This window comes from Ovis canadensis, chromosome 4 (assembly GCF_042477335.2).
Source record: "Ovis canadensis isolate MfBH-ARS-UI-01 breed Bighorn chromosome 4, ARS-UI_OviCan_v2, whole genome shotgun sequence".
NCBI lineage: Eukaryota > Metazoa > Chordata > Mammalia > Artiodactyla > Bovidae > Ovis > Ovis canadensis.
Genome location: NC_091248.1, coordinates 22,789,887 through 22,808,803, shown reverse-complemented (window position 1 = coordinate 22,808,803; position 18,917 = coordinate 22,789,887). Strand labels below are relative to the sequence as shown.

At 41.3% G+C, this 18,917-nt stretch overlaps 1 protein-coding gene across 3 annotated transcripts in view; it reads right to left on the bottom strand.

Moving 5' to 3' along the window:
• CDK14 (cyclin dependent kinase 14) overlaps window positions 1–18,917 on the bottom strand; it is a 720,213-nt gene that overhangs the window by 287,002 nt on the left and 414,294 nt on the right. For all 3 annotated transcript variants that reach the window (XR_011256569.1, XM_069587335.1, XM_069587336.1), the window contains exon 10: window positions 10,532–10,625. Coding sequence is in view for 2 of the 3 variants with exons in the window: in XM_069587335.1 (XP_069443436.1) it covers window positions 10,532–10,625 (94 nt within the window). In the remaining variant the exon portion in view is untranslated. The remainder of the gene's footprint in view (window positions 1–10,531; window positions 10,626–18,917) is intronic.

Below are 18,917 nucleotides of genomic sequence, written 5' to 3'. Positions count from 1 at the left end.
TTATGGATAACCTTCTGAGAATTTGCTAAGAAGTGTCACCACCTTCTCACTCACCTCCTATGTGCCGCCCTATGGTGGTATATCACGATTTTTTTTTTTTTTCAGGCTGACACATCTGTGAACTTGTTAGTCAAAAAAGGAAGAAAAGGAGGATGAGCAAATAAGGGACCTCATGACCCATCAAGTAACACTCTGACAATTCGCACTTTTATATTTATCATGAGAAGCAGTATGGTAACGGCCATAAGGAGTATGGGAAAAAGTAACAATTTTAGAAACTTGATAAAAACTGTTTCCCAGATTTTTTTTTTTCCCCTACAAAGCTGTTTTATCAGCTCAAAATGGCAATACACCCTAATGGGAATGTACATAAGCAATGCAGCAGGTTTAACACATGGCCCCAGGATTCTTGACACTCGTTTCCATCTAGAACTGGAGTCTATGTCCCCTCCCCTTGCCTCTCCCATGAGAGTTGGGATGGCTTTGACTGAGAAACTCACTGTAAGACTTCTGAAGCTAAGAGAAACTAAGAAGTTTCTATCTGGTCCTCTTAGGAAATCCACTCTTCAGATGCAACCACTATCCCATGAGTGAGTGAGTAAAAGTCACTCAGTTGTGTCTGATTCTTTGTGACCCCATGGACTGTAGCCAACAGGCTCCTCTGTCCATGGAATTCTCCAGGCAAGAATACTGGAGTGGGCAGCCGTTCCCTCCTCCAGGGGATCTTCCCAACCCAGGGATTGCACCCAGGTCTCCCACACTGCAGGCAGATTCTTTACCATCTGAGCCACCAAGGAAGCCCAATGAGAAGCTCAAACTTGCCCACATAGAGAAAAACCCACACAGGACCTCAAGAACACAATGAGAGAGAAATTTGGCTAGCCCTCAACTGCTCCAGCTTCTGATTGCTTCTGCTCCAGCCATCATTGGTCTACAACCATAATATATGTCACCATATGAGAGATCCCCCTCCCAAGTCCAGAACTGCCTGGCCCACCCCTTACTGAATTCTTGACCCTGAAAGGATGACAGATATTTTTAAAATACAACTGTTGTTGATTTAGCCCACTGTTTTGAGGTAGTTACATAACAAGAGATAATTGTAACAGCCAGTATGTAATCTCACACTGACAATAAAGTCATGTATAAAGAAAATGGTAATATCAAAGAGGGGTATATGAGGTTAAAATATTCTCAAAGCATTTAAGACTGTTAGACAGCAGATGTGAACCACTGCCTCCAGGAAGGTCTTTGTGAAAACTAGGACAATTGGGAAACATTAACAGTGAAGATGGATATGCCTAAAAGTAATCTTATGATAATAGGAAAGTAAATGGTTACAAATCATAAAAATTGGAAGTAGAGCATTTTTATTCCTACAATATGTCTCAGATCAACTGATTAACAAATGCGGTCAGCCATGACCTCCTTCTCTTGTCATAGCAGAAATCATAATACCATTTGGTGTTACAGCACCTTTGCAAATATTATCCATTTCCCTCAACATTTACCCCCAGACGCACATCACGATCAGTCACACACTGTCCCTTTCATTGAGAATCATACAGATCACGTTATCTTCAGCTCCCTTTTTTTCTCCTCTACCACATATATCTACATCTTCCTCTCCTTTCCCTTTCTTCTTTCTGATCTTCTGGAAAATCTTTTCATCCCCATTTTGAAGACCCTGTCTTTTCCACTCATCCACTCTTGCCTGCCAATCTCCTGACCCATCAAATATGCTTCCTTATATCTCTGGTGTCCCTTCTTGTCCTCATTATTATAAAAATCTTTATGACAGATTATAAAATTTATGTCTTGATTTCAAAAATACCCTTAAGGTGATCTCTAATCTTCTTCACTCAGACAATTCTCCAAGAGGTTGTCTATACTCAATGTTTCCAAATATTTTTGCTGCACACTTTCTCTTTAAATCCACTGTAACCCGACTTCAAATATCCAACACTATTGGATCTATTCCTTTAAAAGGTACCACCAGTGGTCTTTTCTCAGCACAGCACCCTTCTCCACTGACTTCACTGTCGTATTTGGCACAGGTGATAGAGATTTTCTTTCTGAAAAATTTTTTTTTTTTTTTGGCTGCACCATGTGGCTTGTGGGAACTTAAGTTTCCTGAACAGAGATTGAACCTGTGCCTTAGGCAGGCAGTGAGGGCTTAGAGTCCTACCACTGGACCACCAGGGAATTCCTGAAATTCTACTTTTGACTTTTTTTTTTTTAAGTGTTCACTGGCTTTCTTTGATTTGTATGTATTCTTTCTCTGTTCTCTCCTCTAAATCATTATCTACTCTCCAAATATTCCAACAGAAACATTGCTCATCTTCTTCTCTCTATACCAACATTTCTGATGAACTAAATCAGGAAGCTCAAATCTCATGCTCCACCATAATTCTGACTTGAAACAGGCACACAGGTGTACTTCAAATTCTCTTATTGATTTGCTCAATCTGATGTCTGAATATCAACCTGTACAGGAATTTAATGTATCACACAAAGCAAGGACTTCTCATATAAGAAAATGCTTTCTACATAGGAGGTCAGAGTCAGAAGAATGCTAGCGGTCACCTTGATGCACTGGGAAGAATGATCCTTAATTCAACAAATTCAGGTTTGAGAACTCTGATTTTAAGCACCAACTTGCTATTCTCTGCACCTAAATGCTCTGATCCCTGGTACCTGCATGTTTTATGCCTTGATTAACCTCACTCTGCAAGTATCAGCACCCTTCTGAGACAGACCTCCCAGGAATGCCATATGTAAAGTGGCATCTCTCATGCAACACTCAGGAGACACATTATATATTAATTTGCTCGTTGTCTATTTTTCCCCACAGGAATATAGGTTTCATGAGACCACATACTTTGGTGCAATGCTGACTCCCTAGAACATGGAAAAAGAGTATTTAGCCCATAGTAGGGGGTTCCCTGGTGGCTCAGATGGTGGAGAATCCACCTGTAACGTGGAAGACCTGGCTTCAATCCCTGGGTTGGGAAGATCCCCTGGAGGAGGGCGTACTCCAGTGTTCTTGCCTGGAATATCCCCATGGACAGAGGAGCCTGATGGGCAACAGTCCATGGGATTGAAAAGAGTTGGACATGACTGAGCGGCTAACCCAACAACAACAAACCACATAATAAATAATTGTTGAAAACCGAGCAACAACTACAAAGTGAATGCTTTAATGAAAAAGTTTTCATTTCCATGTATAGAAAGTTTGTAACACTATAAAGTAAATGTAAGAACCCTCAAGGTAAAACAATATGTTTTTTACCACGTGAGCCAATTCACATGTTTGGGTAACAACCAGCTTAAAGTTTCTTTGCAAAAAGTAATGTGATTATCTCTTCTGCAGTAGGACATCCCACTATCTTTCTTTTTTCTCAACAGAAATGATCTCACTGAAGTTTGCTACCAAACTTTCTATTAGCTTACTAGCACAGAACTTTCTTTCTTAGAACATCTATCTAAGGTCTCCATGTGGGAGTCGCTCAATTTTTATTTCTCTAACATCTTTGTTTTCTCTCCATCATTTTTCTTCCATAGGGACTTTTCTTTTTCATAGAACTCTTGACCTGCGAGGAACTTAAGATATTGTTAGCCCAAGGGTTTCTAATCTTCCTTTCAGCAGTGAGACCTATTTCACACACAAAATCTTAATGAAACAGCATCCTAAGTGGAGGGGCTGGAACCTGCTCCCCTGCTCACCTTCATTCCAGCATCCATGACACACTGGCGAGAATCATAAGTCTCCTGTGAAAACCCTAGACAGTGCTGTGCTGTGCTAAGTCATGTGCAACTCTGTGACCCCGTGGACTGCAGCCCACCAGGCTCCTCTGCCCATGGGGTTCTCCAGGCAAGCATACTGGAGTGGGTGCCGTTTCCTCCTCCAGGGGGTCTTCCCGACCCAGGCATCTAACCCGCGTCTCCTTGCATCCCCTGCCCTGACAGGCAGATTCTTTACCACTGTGCCAGCTGGGAAGCCCTGCGGATAGTCTGCTACGCTTTCTTAATTAAACTCAGATGCATTTTCCATGTCAATTCTTCCATTTCTCCAACAGGAGACGTAGCTCATCCTCTGGGTTAAAAGCATTTACTGCAAAAACACAGTATGTGTGGCATACTACGTGGGCAGTGGGGGGGCCATGCTGAGGAAACACAGAAACGAAGGGCGCTGGTCTCGGCATTTCTCACCCACCAGATAAACACACCCGAGTAGATCTATAATTTCCCTCAAGGGAGTGATTTTTTTTTTTCTTTTTTTATCCTCACGTCCTGGCTGCCTGCCCTTACCTTGACTTTTGTGTCCCCGAGGGCTAGGCAGGGCCTTTCTCCTTCTCCTCCAGCTTCTCATTATTCAAGAACTAGCATGCTTTAGGACCTAGCGTTGTCTGGTCCTGGCAGATGATCCCTGGATCTGCACTTATCTCCCGAGTCCCTAGGGTAAGAGATGTGTGCTAGATGTCTCCGTCGGGGTCACCTGCTATCATCCGAAGTCCACTGTCTGGACCTCTCTTCTTCTCCTCCCTCCGATGGAACTCCTTTCCACCGTCCCCATTATTTTCCATGACTTCATGGCTCACTTAGTTCCACGAGCTTGACACTCTGGAGTCACCTTTGCCTCCCTTCTCTTCTGAATCATTATGGATCACCACAGTTTTGTGACAACATCCTCTGATCTGACCTTCTAGAAGCTATTCCAATGTCAGCTAACAGTACACTTGAGGTGAGCAGAGACCGTGTCTGCTGGTTTCCCACTGGCTGTAGGCACAGCACGTGGCACAGAACAGATGCCTAATAATTCTTGTTGAAAGAATAAGTGAATGGAATAAAAATGTGTGATGTTTACTATAGCATAAAAACCTCAAGTAAATTACCCAGTGATGGTGCAATGTGTGGGCACATTAATAAGATATTATAGCATAATTAAAATATTTTCGAGCATATATTAATGGCATGGAAATTGCTCCCTGTTCAACACAAAAATAAAGAGAAGCTGAACACAAAAACCATAAATTATTAACCCAGTTGTGAAAATCTAGAAAATATAAAAATATTTACCACTGGTTATCTCTAAATGGTAGTTTTTACTTATTTTCATACTGCTTTAAAATTTTTCCTGCTTTATTTTTTAAAAAGTTAAGGCTCTAAAGAAAATTTACTACCATGGAAATAACGATGCCTTTTGATGGAAGGCTTGAAAGAAGCATGCACAAATTAGAAGGGGCCTTTATTCCCAGGTGGACAGTATTATAACCCATCTTCCTGACTTGGATTTTCTAAGTGAAAGTGTGAGTCACTTAGTCATGGGACTCTTTGCAACCCCATGGACTGTAGCCCTACAGGTTCCTCATGGAATTCTCCAGGCGAGAATATTGGAGTAGGTAGCCATTCCTTTCTCCGGGGACCTTCCCAACCCAGGGACCGAACCCGCATCTCCTGCACTGCAAGTGGGTCCTTTACCATCTGAGCCAAAAGCATTGCTTAATATTTTTAGTATTCTTCACTCCAGGATACATTGCTTAGTTCTCTGCTTCTGCCAGCTTTAATACAGTTGAATTTATCATGATATCATATTATATTAATTTTGCTGAAACGTCATTTTAACCTTTACTATTCTTTTGTTAAACACTGTACTGTCTCCTTATTACTTAAAAAATAAAATAAAATTAGAAGTCCTCAATCATTCAGGGTCCAAATTTCAATGTCCAATGTCCCCTTCCAGGCACATAAGACAGACACCTACTGCGCCTGCTCCACTCCCGGACTGCCCATCTCCCTTACTCCACTTCAAATCTTATCCTTTCTTAATGCTTAACGAAAATGTGCTTAGCAATTTTATCAGAACACCCACAGCCCTTATGCATAATCCTGTAATATCGTGCATATTTAGAATTAAAAAAGGTTAGAGCAGCAAGACATTATTAAAATCATTTGGCTCAACTTCTCCCTTTATGGATGCAGAAACCACAATCCAATTAGAAAAGATGGCTTGTTCAGTAATTCAGTATTGAACTCTTAAGAGTTAAGTATTTTAACGAATCCAGGACCTACAATGACTGGATCTCCCATCTGCTGAGCAATTGCTCAGCAATTTTTCATGACTCCATTCCCAAGGGTATGTCTAGCCTGCCTGTCTTGATCGTCCTCATTTATTCCAGGGCAGATAGCACGGCAGATAAGATTCCTTTCCATCTCCATTGTACCCAGTGCTGCAGAGTGAGTGCTGAAGAAATATTGCAGAAATCACCTCAAGCACCCCAGCGCTGGAAGTGGAGATGCAAATCTGTGACAGCAATATTCCATCTTAACAATATGGCTGCTATACCCAGCTGGCTGGTAATGACCATCAGAGGAAGTGACGGGAACTTTCTTTTGCATACTATATGGTTGTTCTAGCCAATCATGAACAGAGAAGGCAATGGCACCCCACTCCAGGACTCTTGCCTGGAAAATCCCATGGATGGAGGAGCCTGGTAGGCTGTTGTCCATGGGGTTGCTAAGAGTCAGACATGACTGAGCGACTTCACTTTCACTTTTCACTTTCATGCATGGGAGAAGGAAATGGCAACCCACTCCAGTGTTCTTGCCTGGAGAATCCCAGGGATGGGGGAGCCTGGTGGGCTTCCATCTATGGGGTTGCACAGAGTCGGACATAAGCGACTTAGCAGCAGCAGCAGCAACAGCAGCAGCCAATCATGAAACCTCAGGGTTATGGTTAAGAGCACTGAGGCATATACACTGCCCCTGTGAAACACAGATGGCTAGTGGGAAGCTGCTATATAACATGGGGAGCTTAGCCCAATGCCCTGTGATGACCCAAAGGGTGGGATGGGGGGTGGTGGGAGGGAGGCTCAAGAGGAAGGGGATATATGCGTACTTATGGCTGACTCACACTGCTGTACAGCAGAAACCAACACAATATTTAAAGCAATTATCCTCCAGTTAAAAAAAAAAAAAAGATCCTGGAAAGAGAGCCAGGATAAGAATACAGGGATTGGAACTGGGTCCACAGACGACATCTCTGCAGCCAGTTCACTGCGAAACACATAAGCTCAAGGAAGGATTGGACTCAAAAGCCAGGATGAGTTGCAGATTTCAAAGTTGCAAATGGCTCTTTCCACACACACAGACACACACTCTTTTAAATTCTGAATGACATATACGAGGAAGAGAAACACTTAACAAGGGTACCAATCAAATAATGTACAATGTGTTAGCAAATAACTGGTGGATGAAATGCCATTGCAAGCCAGAAGACCCAGGAGACAGGGAAAGGTGAACCTCTGGGGTTAATCAACATTCAAAAGCAAGGAGAACTAGGACATGCCCTCAAGACACAATCATGCCAGCCTCTTCGTCCTGGCTGCGGTATTCTGCGGTCATGAGCCACACAAACCCAGGAGCATCTGCCAAGATCTCAAACAGCTGAGCAAGCACTCTCTGCCATTTGTCCAGCTGTTGTGAAATGACAGAAGAATGTTCCCAGGGTTTCATCAAGTAGATTTCTCTTTCAGTTCAGAACAATATGATTAGAATACAAAATTTCTTGTTAGTTATGATCTTGTCACTCTGAGTGTGTATTTACCTGGGTGTAGACATCTACTGCTTATTTTTGCAACTAACAAAGGTAAATAGAAAACATCATGGCACATTAAAAAGTGAGTACCATTGAAGAAATAAAATAAATCACTCTTTTCCTCTAAAGGCAGACTCACCGCTAGAGAAGTAGGTACCCATTCACCTGGTGATTCAAAATGTCTTGAATATAATTTATCAAAATTCCATTATTTCCCTTCCTTTCTCGTATATGAGCATCACAATTTCAAGGGAAATGACTTAATGGTGAAATCTCAGGTTGTAGAATAGCCAGCTCACCTTACATATATCAACACTGTTGTTGTACGTGGAAGTGAACACACTGGACTTGTTAAAAAATGTGAACTGCTCCTTCCCATCAAAGGAAGAAAAAAGAAAAACCTCAGAAAAAAGGAAACCTTCAAAAGAAAAATATAAAGGCTCTAGTGACTGATCTTGGTTGCTTTTCACATAAAGGCTCAATGTGTGGGAGTTAATTATATTAGTGATGGAGGGTAACAAGCTATTAATTTTGTGCTTCAAAGTTATTAAACACCTTTCTACATACAGTTCACAGGCAAATGAATGGACTTAATCTCTGTATTAAAACACAAAACGAACCAAACAATCCCACGTTTCATGACTCTTCAGAGTTCATTACCTCCTTGGCAATGCTTTCCCACAGGCCAGATATGCTGCTTTAGAAAAGTCTCTGGCAGTTCACATGGGAAGCCTGTGAACATGGATTTAATCACATTTAAGTCATCCAGACATGAAAGGTCACCAAGGAAAAGCATTTTTCCCTAGTGATTCAACGATACTGGTCTAGTAAAATTTCTTCTTCCAATGATCCCACAACTCCTGAGAGAGTCTGCTAGTTTAAGGTGTCACATGGCTAACATGTGCAAATTTAAAGAAGTCAGTGGAGGAAATAGAATATTTAAGATGATAACATTTACTGTCAAGAGAAGTTTGTAGATTTCTTTTTTTGCTCACGTCTAATTCTTTAGGGTAAAACTTAACATTATTTAATTATAAAGCAGCAAATTCATATAGATGAGGATCTTTATCTAATTACCAAAGGACATTTTACTTGTAAAAATCATTACACATGTAAAAAAAATTACAGTAAATGAAGGCATTATTATCATAAATCACAATACTTATCTGCATTTAAGGTTCTCTGTGCTCTAATAAGAGCAAACAACAGCTTGGTTTATCAATGTTTCCACACAAAATTTACAATGATTCATTTGATTTATTAAAAGCCTCATCATAGCTCAAAGGTATCTGAATATCCATAAAATTAGGAAATAATTGCTATAAAATCAAGAAATAATTGCAAAATCTCCATACAAGAAACAATTCAACAAGATAGTACCTATTAGAAATGCTTACATTATAAAAATAATATTGAAAATTAAAACTCTAACTAAGCTGTATCAATAAACTATGCTTTCATGAAACAAAATTTTTGGTACTACTGCTATAGTGCTAAGTAAGTTGCTTCGGTTGTGTCCAACTCTTTGAGACCCCATGGACTGTAACCCGTCAGGCTTCTCTGTGCATGGAATTTCCCAGCCAAGAACACCGGGGTGGTTGCCATTTCCTTCTCCAGGGGATCTTCCCGATCCAGGGATCGAACCCAGGTCACCGACACTGGCAGGCCGGTTCTTTACCACTGAGCCACATGGCATATAATAAACCTCATCTTACCCATGGGAAAAACTAAGGCTCAGCGAGCTAAGTTCCTTGCCCCAAGTGATAGAGTAGGTGGCAAACCAAGGTTATCTAGCCACAGAACACGTTTATTTTTATTTTGTGCAGATTAAAAAATTTTTAACTTCAGAATACTTTGAGATTTATACAAAACGGTGGAGAGCAGTACAGAGGGTTCCTGTTTACGCCTCACCAGTTTCCCTGTTGAAACCTGACATTACACGCAACACCCACCACATCTAAGAAGCACACTCTGCAATGCAGATATGAACTATACCGCACACCTCACTTGCCTTGCACTCCTCTTTCCCTAATGCTCTTCTTTCCTCCCAGGATTCCATGCAGGACACCACATGACATTACGTTCTCATGTCGCCCTGGCCTCGTTCAGCTGTGACAGCGTCTCAGACTTTATGTGTTTCATGACCTTGACAGTTTTAAGAAGTACTAGTCAGGGGAAGGGTGTTCAGGATGGGGGTCACATGCACACCCATTGCTGATTCATGTCAATCTATGGCAAAAACCACTACAATACTGTAAAGTAATTAGCCTCCAATTGAAATGTTTTAAAAAAGTGCTAGTCAGGTATTTTGTAGAATGTCCCTCCATTTGGGTTTGTGTGATGTCCTTTCCTGATCAGAGTGGAGTTATAATTTTGGGAGGAAGGCCACAGAAGCAAAGTGCCATCCTCAGTATATTGATGCAAAGGGTACACGCTATCAGTGTGACTTCCCTTTGATGATCTTAACTTTGAAGACCAGGCTGGGGTACTAGCTGCCTGGCTTCTCCATTCTAAAGTTACCATCCTCCCTTTCTCTCTTTTCATGCTTTGCTTTTTGGAAAAAAGTTAAGTGGGTGGGAGTGGGAGGGAGTCAAGACACACCAACAGGGTGTAGAGCAGGTGGTGTGAAGCAGGGGCTATCTAAATAAATTATTTGGCATTTTCCTATCAGAGCCTTCATTTTTAGCCCACTTTTCTATATTGCCTCCGACATTCTATCTTTTCTTAGTGTTTTGGCATATTATTCATGTGCAGTAGTTTAAAAACACAATTCTTCACTAATTTCCTGCTTTTGCAAAGGTCCCCAAAAATATGTTAGAATTAAATGTGACAACTAACAAATCTGAAATTATTTTCCACTATCACTGTAGGATTTGTCACTAAGGAATGCATTCAGAACCAACATTCCTCAGAAGCATTCTGTACAGAACTTACCAGAAATATTCGTTCAAGTTGATCCTGAATGTCTTTCATTCCTGGAAAAGCAGCAACTCCCTGGATCATCTCAACAAAGATGCAGCCAACTCCCCTAAACAGAGAAGAAAGAACTGTTACAAAAACTTCAATATATTCTGCTTAGAAAACTAAATCTGCAATTAGAACATCTACTCCTACAAAGAGAAACAGCAAATAAATAACACTCTCAACAAGTATAAAGGGTGGTGCCACTGCACCTAGACCCCATAACTTTTGTCGCCCTTCTCTGTCTACTCCCCAGAAAGGGTTCCAAACAGATACAACTATACAAGGCTCAAAGAATCTGCCTGCAGTGTGGGAGACCAGGGTTCAATCCTTGGGTCGGGAAGATCTCCTGGAGAAGGGAATGGCTACTCACTCCAATATTCTTGCCTGGAGAATCCCATGGACAGGGGAGCCTGGTGGGCTACAGTCCACGGGATCACAGAGAGTCCGACACAACTGAGCGACTAACACTTTCACTTTTCACTGTTTCACACCAGGCTCAGAAAATGGTGGAAACCAGTTAAGTATAAATCTCACTGACTCACCTCCACTCAGGATACAATCAAGAAACTCCTTAGCCTGATATAGCAAGCCTCCATAGTCTTGTTCTACCATGCTTTTTGAACTCGGTTTCACAAATTCATAACGTGTTATTCTCTCTAACTTTCCAGGACTCTCTTTGCATCAAAATCATCTGGAGAACTTTTAAAACAAAGCAAATGATCTGAACATAAACTCCAGAGACCTGATTTCAATCAGTTGGAGGTCAGGCATTTAGGTGATTTAGGGCAACTACAGTGAGGATCTGTGAACTTTGAACTGTGGTGTTGGAGAAGACTCTTGAGAGTCCCTTGGATTGCAAGGAGATCAACCAGTCAATCCTAAAGGAAATCAGTCCTGAATATTCATTGGAAGGACTGATGCTGAAGCTGAGATTCCAATACTTTGGCCACCTGATGAGAAGAACTGACTCACTGGAAAAGACCCTGATGCTGGGAAAGATTGAAGGCGGGAGGAGAAGAGGATGACAGAGGATGAGATGGTTGGATGGCATCACCGACTCAATGGACATGAGTTTGAGCAAGCTCAGGGAGTTGGTGATGGATAGGGAGGCCTGGTGTGCTGCAGTCCATGGGATTGCAAAAAGCTGAGCGACTGAACTGAACTGAACAGTGAGGATCTCTGAACCAGACTGATCCGCCCACGGGCCAAGCATAAACCTACATAACTCGGCCTGAATTGCTCCACTTCCTAGAACTCCTTTTTTCTTTACCTGTTTGCTCTTGACATGTAAATACAACCCAATCTATGGCTCAGTGGTAAAGAATCTGCCTGCAATGCAGTAGATGTGGGTTCGATCCCTGGGTCAAGAAGATCCTCTGGAGAAAGAAATGGCAACCCGCTGAAATATTTTTGCCTGGGAAATTCCATGGACAGAGGAGCCTGGTGGGCTACAATCCACGGGGCCACAAAGAGTTGCATACAACTTAGCAACTAAACAACAACAAATATGATCTCTTCTACAAAGTCTTCCATGAACACTCTGCCAGACAGGATAGCTCCCTTTCTGAGTTTGTTTGTTAAACTCTTATTTAATACCAAACATCCACTATGGTCAGCTTCTTTGGTTATGCTCACAGCTCCTATCTGGCAAGGCAGTCCAGTGAATTAGGAGACCTTGCCTCCCAGACCCCAGAAGCCCGCACCTAACCCTATAGGAACACCTGACCCATAGTGCAGGCAGAAAGCAAATCAGATACTTCCGCTGAAAGTCTAGGGATAAAGACCCCTGGGAACAGGATGGAAAGAAACTAGCACATGTTGATGAAATAAATCACCTTAATGGCAGAGCTGGCAAAAAAATGGCCAGCTTCCTGCAGATGAAGTTCCCTGAATTGATCTGATTCCCACCTTCTGAAGGCCTGGATTAATTCACTGTTTTTGCTAGATCTCTCTAACTTCTTACAGTTCTCTGTGATTTTATTAAATGGCTCTACCTTGAAGGAGTTTATGTTTCCTGGAAAGACCGTAATAAAAACATAAGCATAGTAAGACACTTCTTCACTTGTGGCACTCAAAATTGATTTTTTAAAAAGATTTTTTGATGTGGACCATTGTCAAAGTCTTTATTAGATTTGCTACACTATTGCTTTCTCTTTAATGTTTTGGGTTTCTTGGCCACAAGGCAAGTGAGATTTGAGCTCTCTGACTACGGATTGAGCTCACACCTCCGGTGCTGGAAGGTGAAGTCTTCACCACGGGACCACGAGGGAGGTCCCTCACATTCAGCTTAGAGTGAGTAATCCCTTGTGGACTTATTTCAGACCCTCCAGAAGTTAAAGATGATGACTTACTTCTCTGTAACTGCACCAGTTGTATGTGAATAGTATCTTGAATTTTAAAAGTGATACATTAGCAGAAACCTCTTCTCTATCACATCACATAATTTTTATCCAAATTAAATACCAGTAGTATATAGAGTCAAAATGAAAACAAACAAATGTGACTTCATATCATAAAAATAATTCCATTTTAGTAACAAAGAATTAATTTCAAAATGACTGTTCTAGGTTATCATGGAGTTCCAGTTCGATCCCTGAGTCATACAGCAAATTTCCATTGGCCACCTGGTTACCTTTGTGTGTGTTCGTTAGTTACCTATGTTAGTATATATGCTTTCATGCTAGCCTCTCCGTTCATCTCTCCCTCTCCCTCTTCTCTCCCACCTTTGGCCATAAGTCTGTTCTCTATGTCTGTGTCTCCATTGCTGCTCTGTGAACAGGTTCACAGAGGTTTATGCTTGGCTTGTGGGTGGATCAGTGAACAGGTTCATCAGTACTATCCTTCCAGATTCTCTCTCTTTATATACATAGATAGACAGAGAGATAGATATAAATATATATGTGCATTAATATATGATATTTGTTTTCCTCCTTCTGACTTACTTCACTCTGTATAATAGACTCTAGGTTCTGCGATAACCTAGAGGAGAGGCATGGGTGGCAGGTGGAAGGGAGAGTCAAGAGGGAGGGGACATATGTTCACCTATGGTTGATTCATGTTGATGTATGGCAGAAATCAAAGCAGTGTGTAAAGCAATCATCAGTCAACTACAAATAAAAAAATATTAGGAAAAAAATTAGTGTTCTAGGCAGATAATGAAATAATGCCGTTTGCAGTAACATGCATGGATCTGGTGCCATTCTGAGTGAAGTAAATCAGGCAGAGAATGAGAAATATCATATGACATCCTTTATGTGTGGAATCTAAAAAGAAATGTTACAAATGAACTTACTTACAAAGCAGAGATTCACAGACATAGAAAATGAACTCATGGTTGCCGGGGAGAAGGGACAGTTGAGGACTTTGGGAAGGTCATGTACACGTTGCTATATTTAAAACGGATAACCAACAAAACCCTATTGTATACCACATGGAACTCTGCTCTAGTTATGTGCCAGCCTGGATGGGAGGAGGATTGGGGGGAGAATGGATACACGTATATGGACGGCTGAGTTGCTTCAGTATTCACCTGAAGCTATCACAATATTGTGAATCAGCTATACCCCAACACAAAATGCTTTCTGTGTTTAAAAAAAAAAGTAAAAATAAAATTCACACACACACACACACATTTACACATGGAGCAATGCTCAGTGAAAACTAACTGACGGCTTGCAAGAAGGCTTTTGTACAACCCGTAAGAATGGTTCAGATGGAAATGGGAAGGAAGGGAAGAGAAGCAGTCAGGCCAAGACCTGTGCCCTTCGGGGAGATCCCTCCTTCCTGGGGAGCGAGCTGTTCGAGTCACACACTGAGCATCCCAATTCTGCGGTCCAACAGTGGGAAGAAAGATGAGTGTCTTCAGCTGGATAGAAAGCCAGTGGGACTTAAAGAAGGAATGTAAAAGGCCTCGACTCCACTTGTGAAGAGTGCACACACACTTGCTTACTCGAGAAAGCAAATGGAAACCACACTGGCCTCTGGCCAGTTTCCCACCACTGCCCTGGCACGTACCCCAGCCTGAGCCCAGAGCTCATTCTGGCCCCACTGGCTTTGCAGTGCCACTCCACACTGGGTGAGAGCTGCCAGCGACAAGCAGAGCCCATGCTGGTGAGGGAGGGAGGCAGCTCAGAGCCACTCAGCTCAGACTCCAAGTGGCATCTGAATGGGGTGAGGATGGCATCTGTGGGCAGTGCACCAGAAGCAGGCCAGCACTCTGCCACAGCCCACACCCAGATCCACACTGAGTGACTGCTCCAGCCAGCCTCTCCTGATTTAGGGGCATGGGTACTGGTGGTGGAAGAAGGCAGACACAGTCAGAGGGGACTGACCCAGCTCAGCTCTGACCCTCAGGACTCCGCTCAGCAGCCTGGGACCTGACTTTGCCCCCAGTAGAGCAGAGTTGGCCACTAAGGATAGGGGAGCCCTGGCTAAGGATAGGGGAGCCCTGGCTCTTGCTCCAGCCGCTCCATCTCAAGCCCTTCTTCCTGACAAGCACACTCTGGGGAAAGACATGCCTCTGCTTACAACAGATCCAGTTCTCCCACCAAAGCCAGCGGGCACACACAGACTATACAAGGACGCCTCCACATAAGGATACCTCTTCAAGACCATAACTGGCAACTGTCCACCTAATTCAAAGAGACAGAGAGATAGTAAACAACATGCTACTAAAAACCAATGGGTCATCAAGAAATCAAAGAGGAAATCAGGAGATAGCTCAAGACAAGTGAAAATGAAAACACAACTTTCCAAAAGCTACGGGACGCAGCGAAAGGAGTTCTGAGAGAGAAGTTTATAGTGAGACGGGTCTACCTCAAGATATAAGAAAAATCTCAAATAGACGGCCTAACGTACCATCTAAAGGAATTAGAAAAGAAGAACAGACGAAGTCTACAGCAGCAGAAGGAAGGAAATAATAAAGATCAGAGAGGAAATAAAACAGAAAGCCAAAGCACAACGGAGCAGATCAGTGACCTCAAGAGCTGGTTTTTCTAACAGGTAAAACTGATATATCTTTAGAAAGGCTCATCAAGAAAAGAAGAGAGAAGATTCAAATAAAATAAGTAAAGAAGGAGAAATAACAACTGATATGGTAGAGATAATTAAAAAATCAGAACAGAATACTACAGCTATATGCCAACAAATTGGACAATACAGAAGAAATTAATACATTTTTAGAAACTCAAAACCTTCCAAAACTGAACAAAAGAAACAGATATTCTGAATAAATCACTAGTAGTGAAAATGAATCTGCAATTAAAAACAAACAAACAAAACACCCAGACCAAACCAAACAAAAACTCCCAGTAAACAAACTCCAGGACTAGACAACTTCACAAGGGAATTCCACTGGACATATAATGAAGAGATAATATATAGTCTTCTCGAACTATTTCAAAAAATTGAAGAGGAGAAAAAAGAAGAAAGTTCTCTGACTTTGAAGTATAATACGAAGCTACAGTAATCAGAGCAGTACAGTAATGGCACAAAAACAGACCAATAAAACAGAACAGACAGCCCAGAAATAAACCCATGCACTTATGGTGGGGTCTTTCTAATGCTATTCTGAATCTTTATAGATGAGTGTTTAATGAGAGAAATGCAGCTTTCTGTTGAAATATATTTAAAGATATCTTTCCTGACTGATATTAATACATTTACATCTTTACCAGAATATTTATCACAATGCTTTAATTTCAGCATTTTTGACAAAACTGACTAAACCAAGGTTATTAAAGAACTGGAGCCTCAATCTGAAACAATCTATGACAAAGGAGGCAAGAATATACAGTGAGGAATAGACATTCTCTTCACTAAGTGGAGATGCAAAAACTGAACAGCTGCATAAAAAAGAATGACATTAGAACCATACACAAAGTGAAACCATAAAATGGTTTAAAGACCTTAACACAAAACATGAGACCATGAAACTCTTAGAAGGGAACATAGGCAGAACACTCTTTAGCATAAATATAGCAATTTTTTTTGTATCCATCTTCTCAGGAAAAGGAAACATAAGCAAAAAATAAACAAATGGGACCTAACTAAAGTTAAAAGCTTTTGCACATCAAAGGAAATGGTCCAAAAGATAAAAAAAAGGGCAACCCATGGAATGGGAGAAAATATTTTCAAATGATATGACTGAAATGGGATTAATATCCAAAATACTAAATAGCTCATACAACTTACTATTTTAAAAAGTTTAAAAATTGGCAGAAGATATGAATAGACATTTGTCCAAAAAAGATATACAGATGGCCAACAGGCACATGAAAAGATGTTCAACATCACTAATTGTCAGAGAAACGCAAATCAAAAACACAGTGAGATATTACTTCACAGCTGTCAGAGTGCCTACCATCCAAAAGTGTACAAATAACAAATCTGGTGAGGATGTTGAGAAAACATGCCCTAGAGCACTGTTGGTCAACATGTAAACTGGTGAAGCCACTATGCAAAATACTACGGAGATACCTCAAACACTAAAAACAGAACTGACGTATGACCCAGCAATTTCACTCCTGGGCATGTATCTGAAGAGAATAAAAAAAACTTTTTGGAAAAGATACATACACCCCAATGTTTGTAGCAGCATTATTTATAATAACCAAGATACAGAAGCAACCTTAGATGCTTTCATCAACAGATGAAGGGATAAAAAGGATGTGAATACATATATACACACATACATACTACAAAATATTTGCCCTAAAAAGAATGAAATTCTGCCACTTGCAACAGCATAGATAAATCACTAAGCATAGTGGGTATTATGCTTAGTGAGATAAGTCAGACAGAGAAAAACAAATACTCTGTTATCACCTAACATGTTAAATCTAAACAATAAAAGAAATGTATATAACAAAACAGAAACAGACTCACAGACACAGAGAACAAACTAGTGCTTTCCAATGGGAAGAGGGAAGTGGAAGAGGCAAGAAAATGGTATGGGATTAAGAGATACAAAATATTATGTACCAAGCAAATGAGCAACAAAGGATATATTGTATAGCACAGGGATATATATGGCCATTATTTTGTAATTACTTCAAATGGAGTAGAATATATATAAATATTGAATCGCTATGTTGCACACCTGTAATGCAATCTTGTAAATCAAGTACACCTCAATAAAAAGTATAAAATTAACAATGATAGCAATAATACTAATAAAAATTTTAAAAGATTAAATACCTACATTGGTATTAAGAATTCATTGACCTGTATATAGGGCTTCAAACATCCAGTTAGATCTAAGATTTCAATTTGATGGTTTTTTACATTTTTTATACCAAGAATTCTTTTCTAAGACACTGACCTGCATTTCTATCGCCTTCCTATTATGTTATATAAGGCCTTCCAGGTGGCTCAGTGGTGAAGAATCTGTCGGCTAATACAGGTAACACATGAGACGTGGGTTTGATCCCCGGGTTGGGAAGATTCCCGGGAGAAGGTAATGGCAACCCACTCCAATATTCTTGCCTGGAAAACTCCGTGGGTAGAGGAGCATGGTGGGCTACAGTTATTGGGTCACAAAGAGTTGGACATGACTGAGTACCCATACACAAACATCAAACTCATAAAGAAAGATGCACAAGTATACATCAGTTCAGTTCAGTTGCTCAGTCGTGTCCAACTCTTTGCGACCCATGGACTGCAGCATGCCAGGCTTCCCTGTCCATTACCAAGCCCCAAAGCTGACTCAAGCTATTGTCCATTGAGTCTGTGATGCCATCCAACCATCTCATCCTCTGTCGTCCCCTTTGCCTCCTGCCTTCAATCTTTCCCAGCATCAGGGTCTCTTCCAGTGAGTCACTTCTTTGCATCAGATGGCCAAAGTATTGGAGTTTCAGCTTCAGCATCACTCCTTCCAATGAATATTCAGGACTGATTTCCTTTAGGATGGACTGGCTGGATCTCCTTGCAGTCCAAGGGACTCTCAAGAGTCTTCTCCAACACCACAGTTCAAAAGCATCAATTCTTCAGTGCTCAGCGTTTTTAACAGTCCAACTCTCACATCCATGTGTAACTATTGGAAAAACCATAGCTTTGCCTAGATGGACCTTTGTCAGCAAGTACAGATAAAATATAAAAACAGTATATGTGTATATAAGTATACATAAAATATCTTAAATCTTTAACAGCCACCAGCACCTTTCTTGGAGAAGGCAATGGCAACCCACTCCAGTACTCTTGCCTGGAAAATCCCATGGACGGAGGAGGCTGTAGGCTGCAGTCCATGGGGTCGCTAAGAGTCGGACACAACTTCACTTTCACTTTTCACTTTCCTGCATTGGAGAAGGACATGGCAACCCACTCCAGTGTTCTTGCCTGGAGAATCCCAGGGACGGGG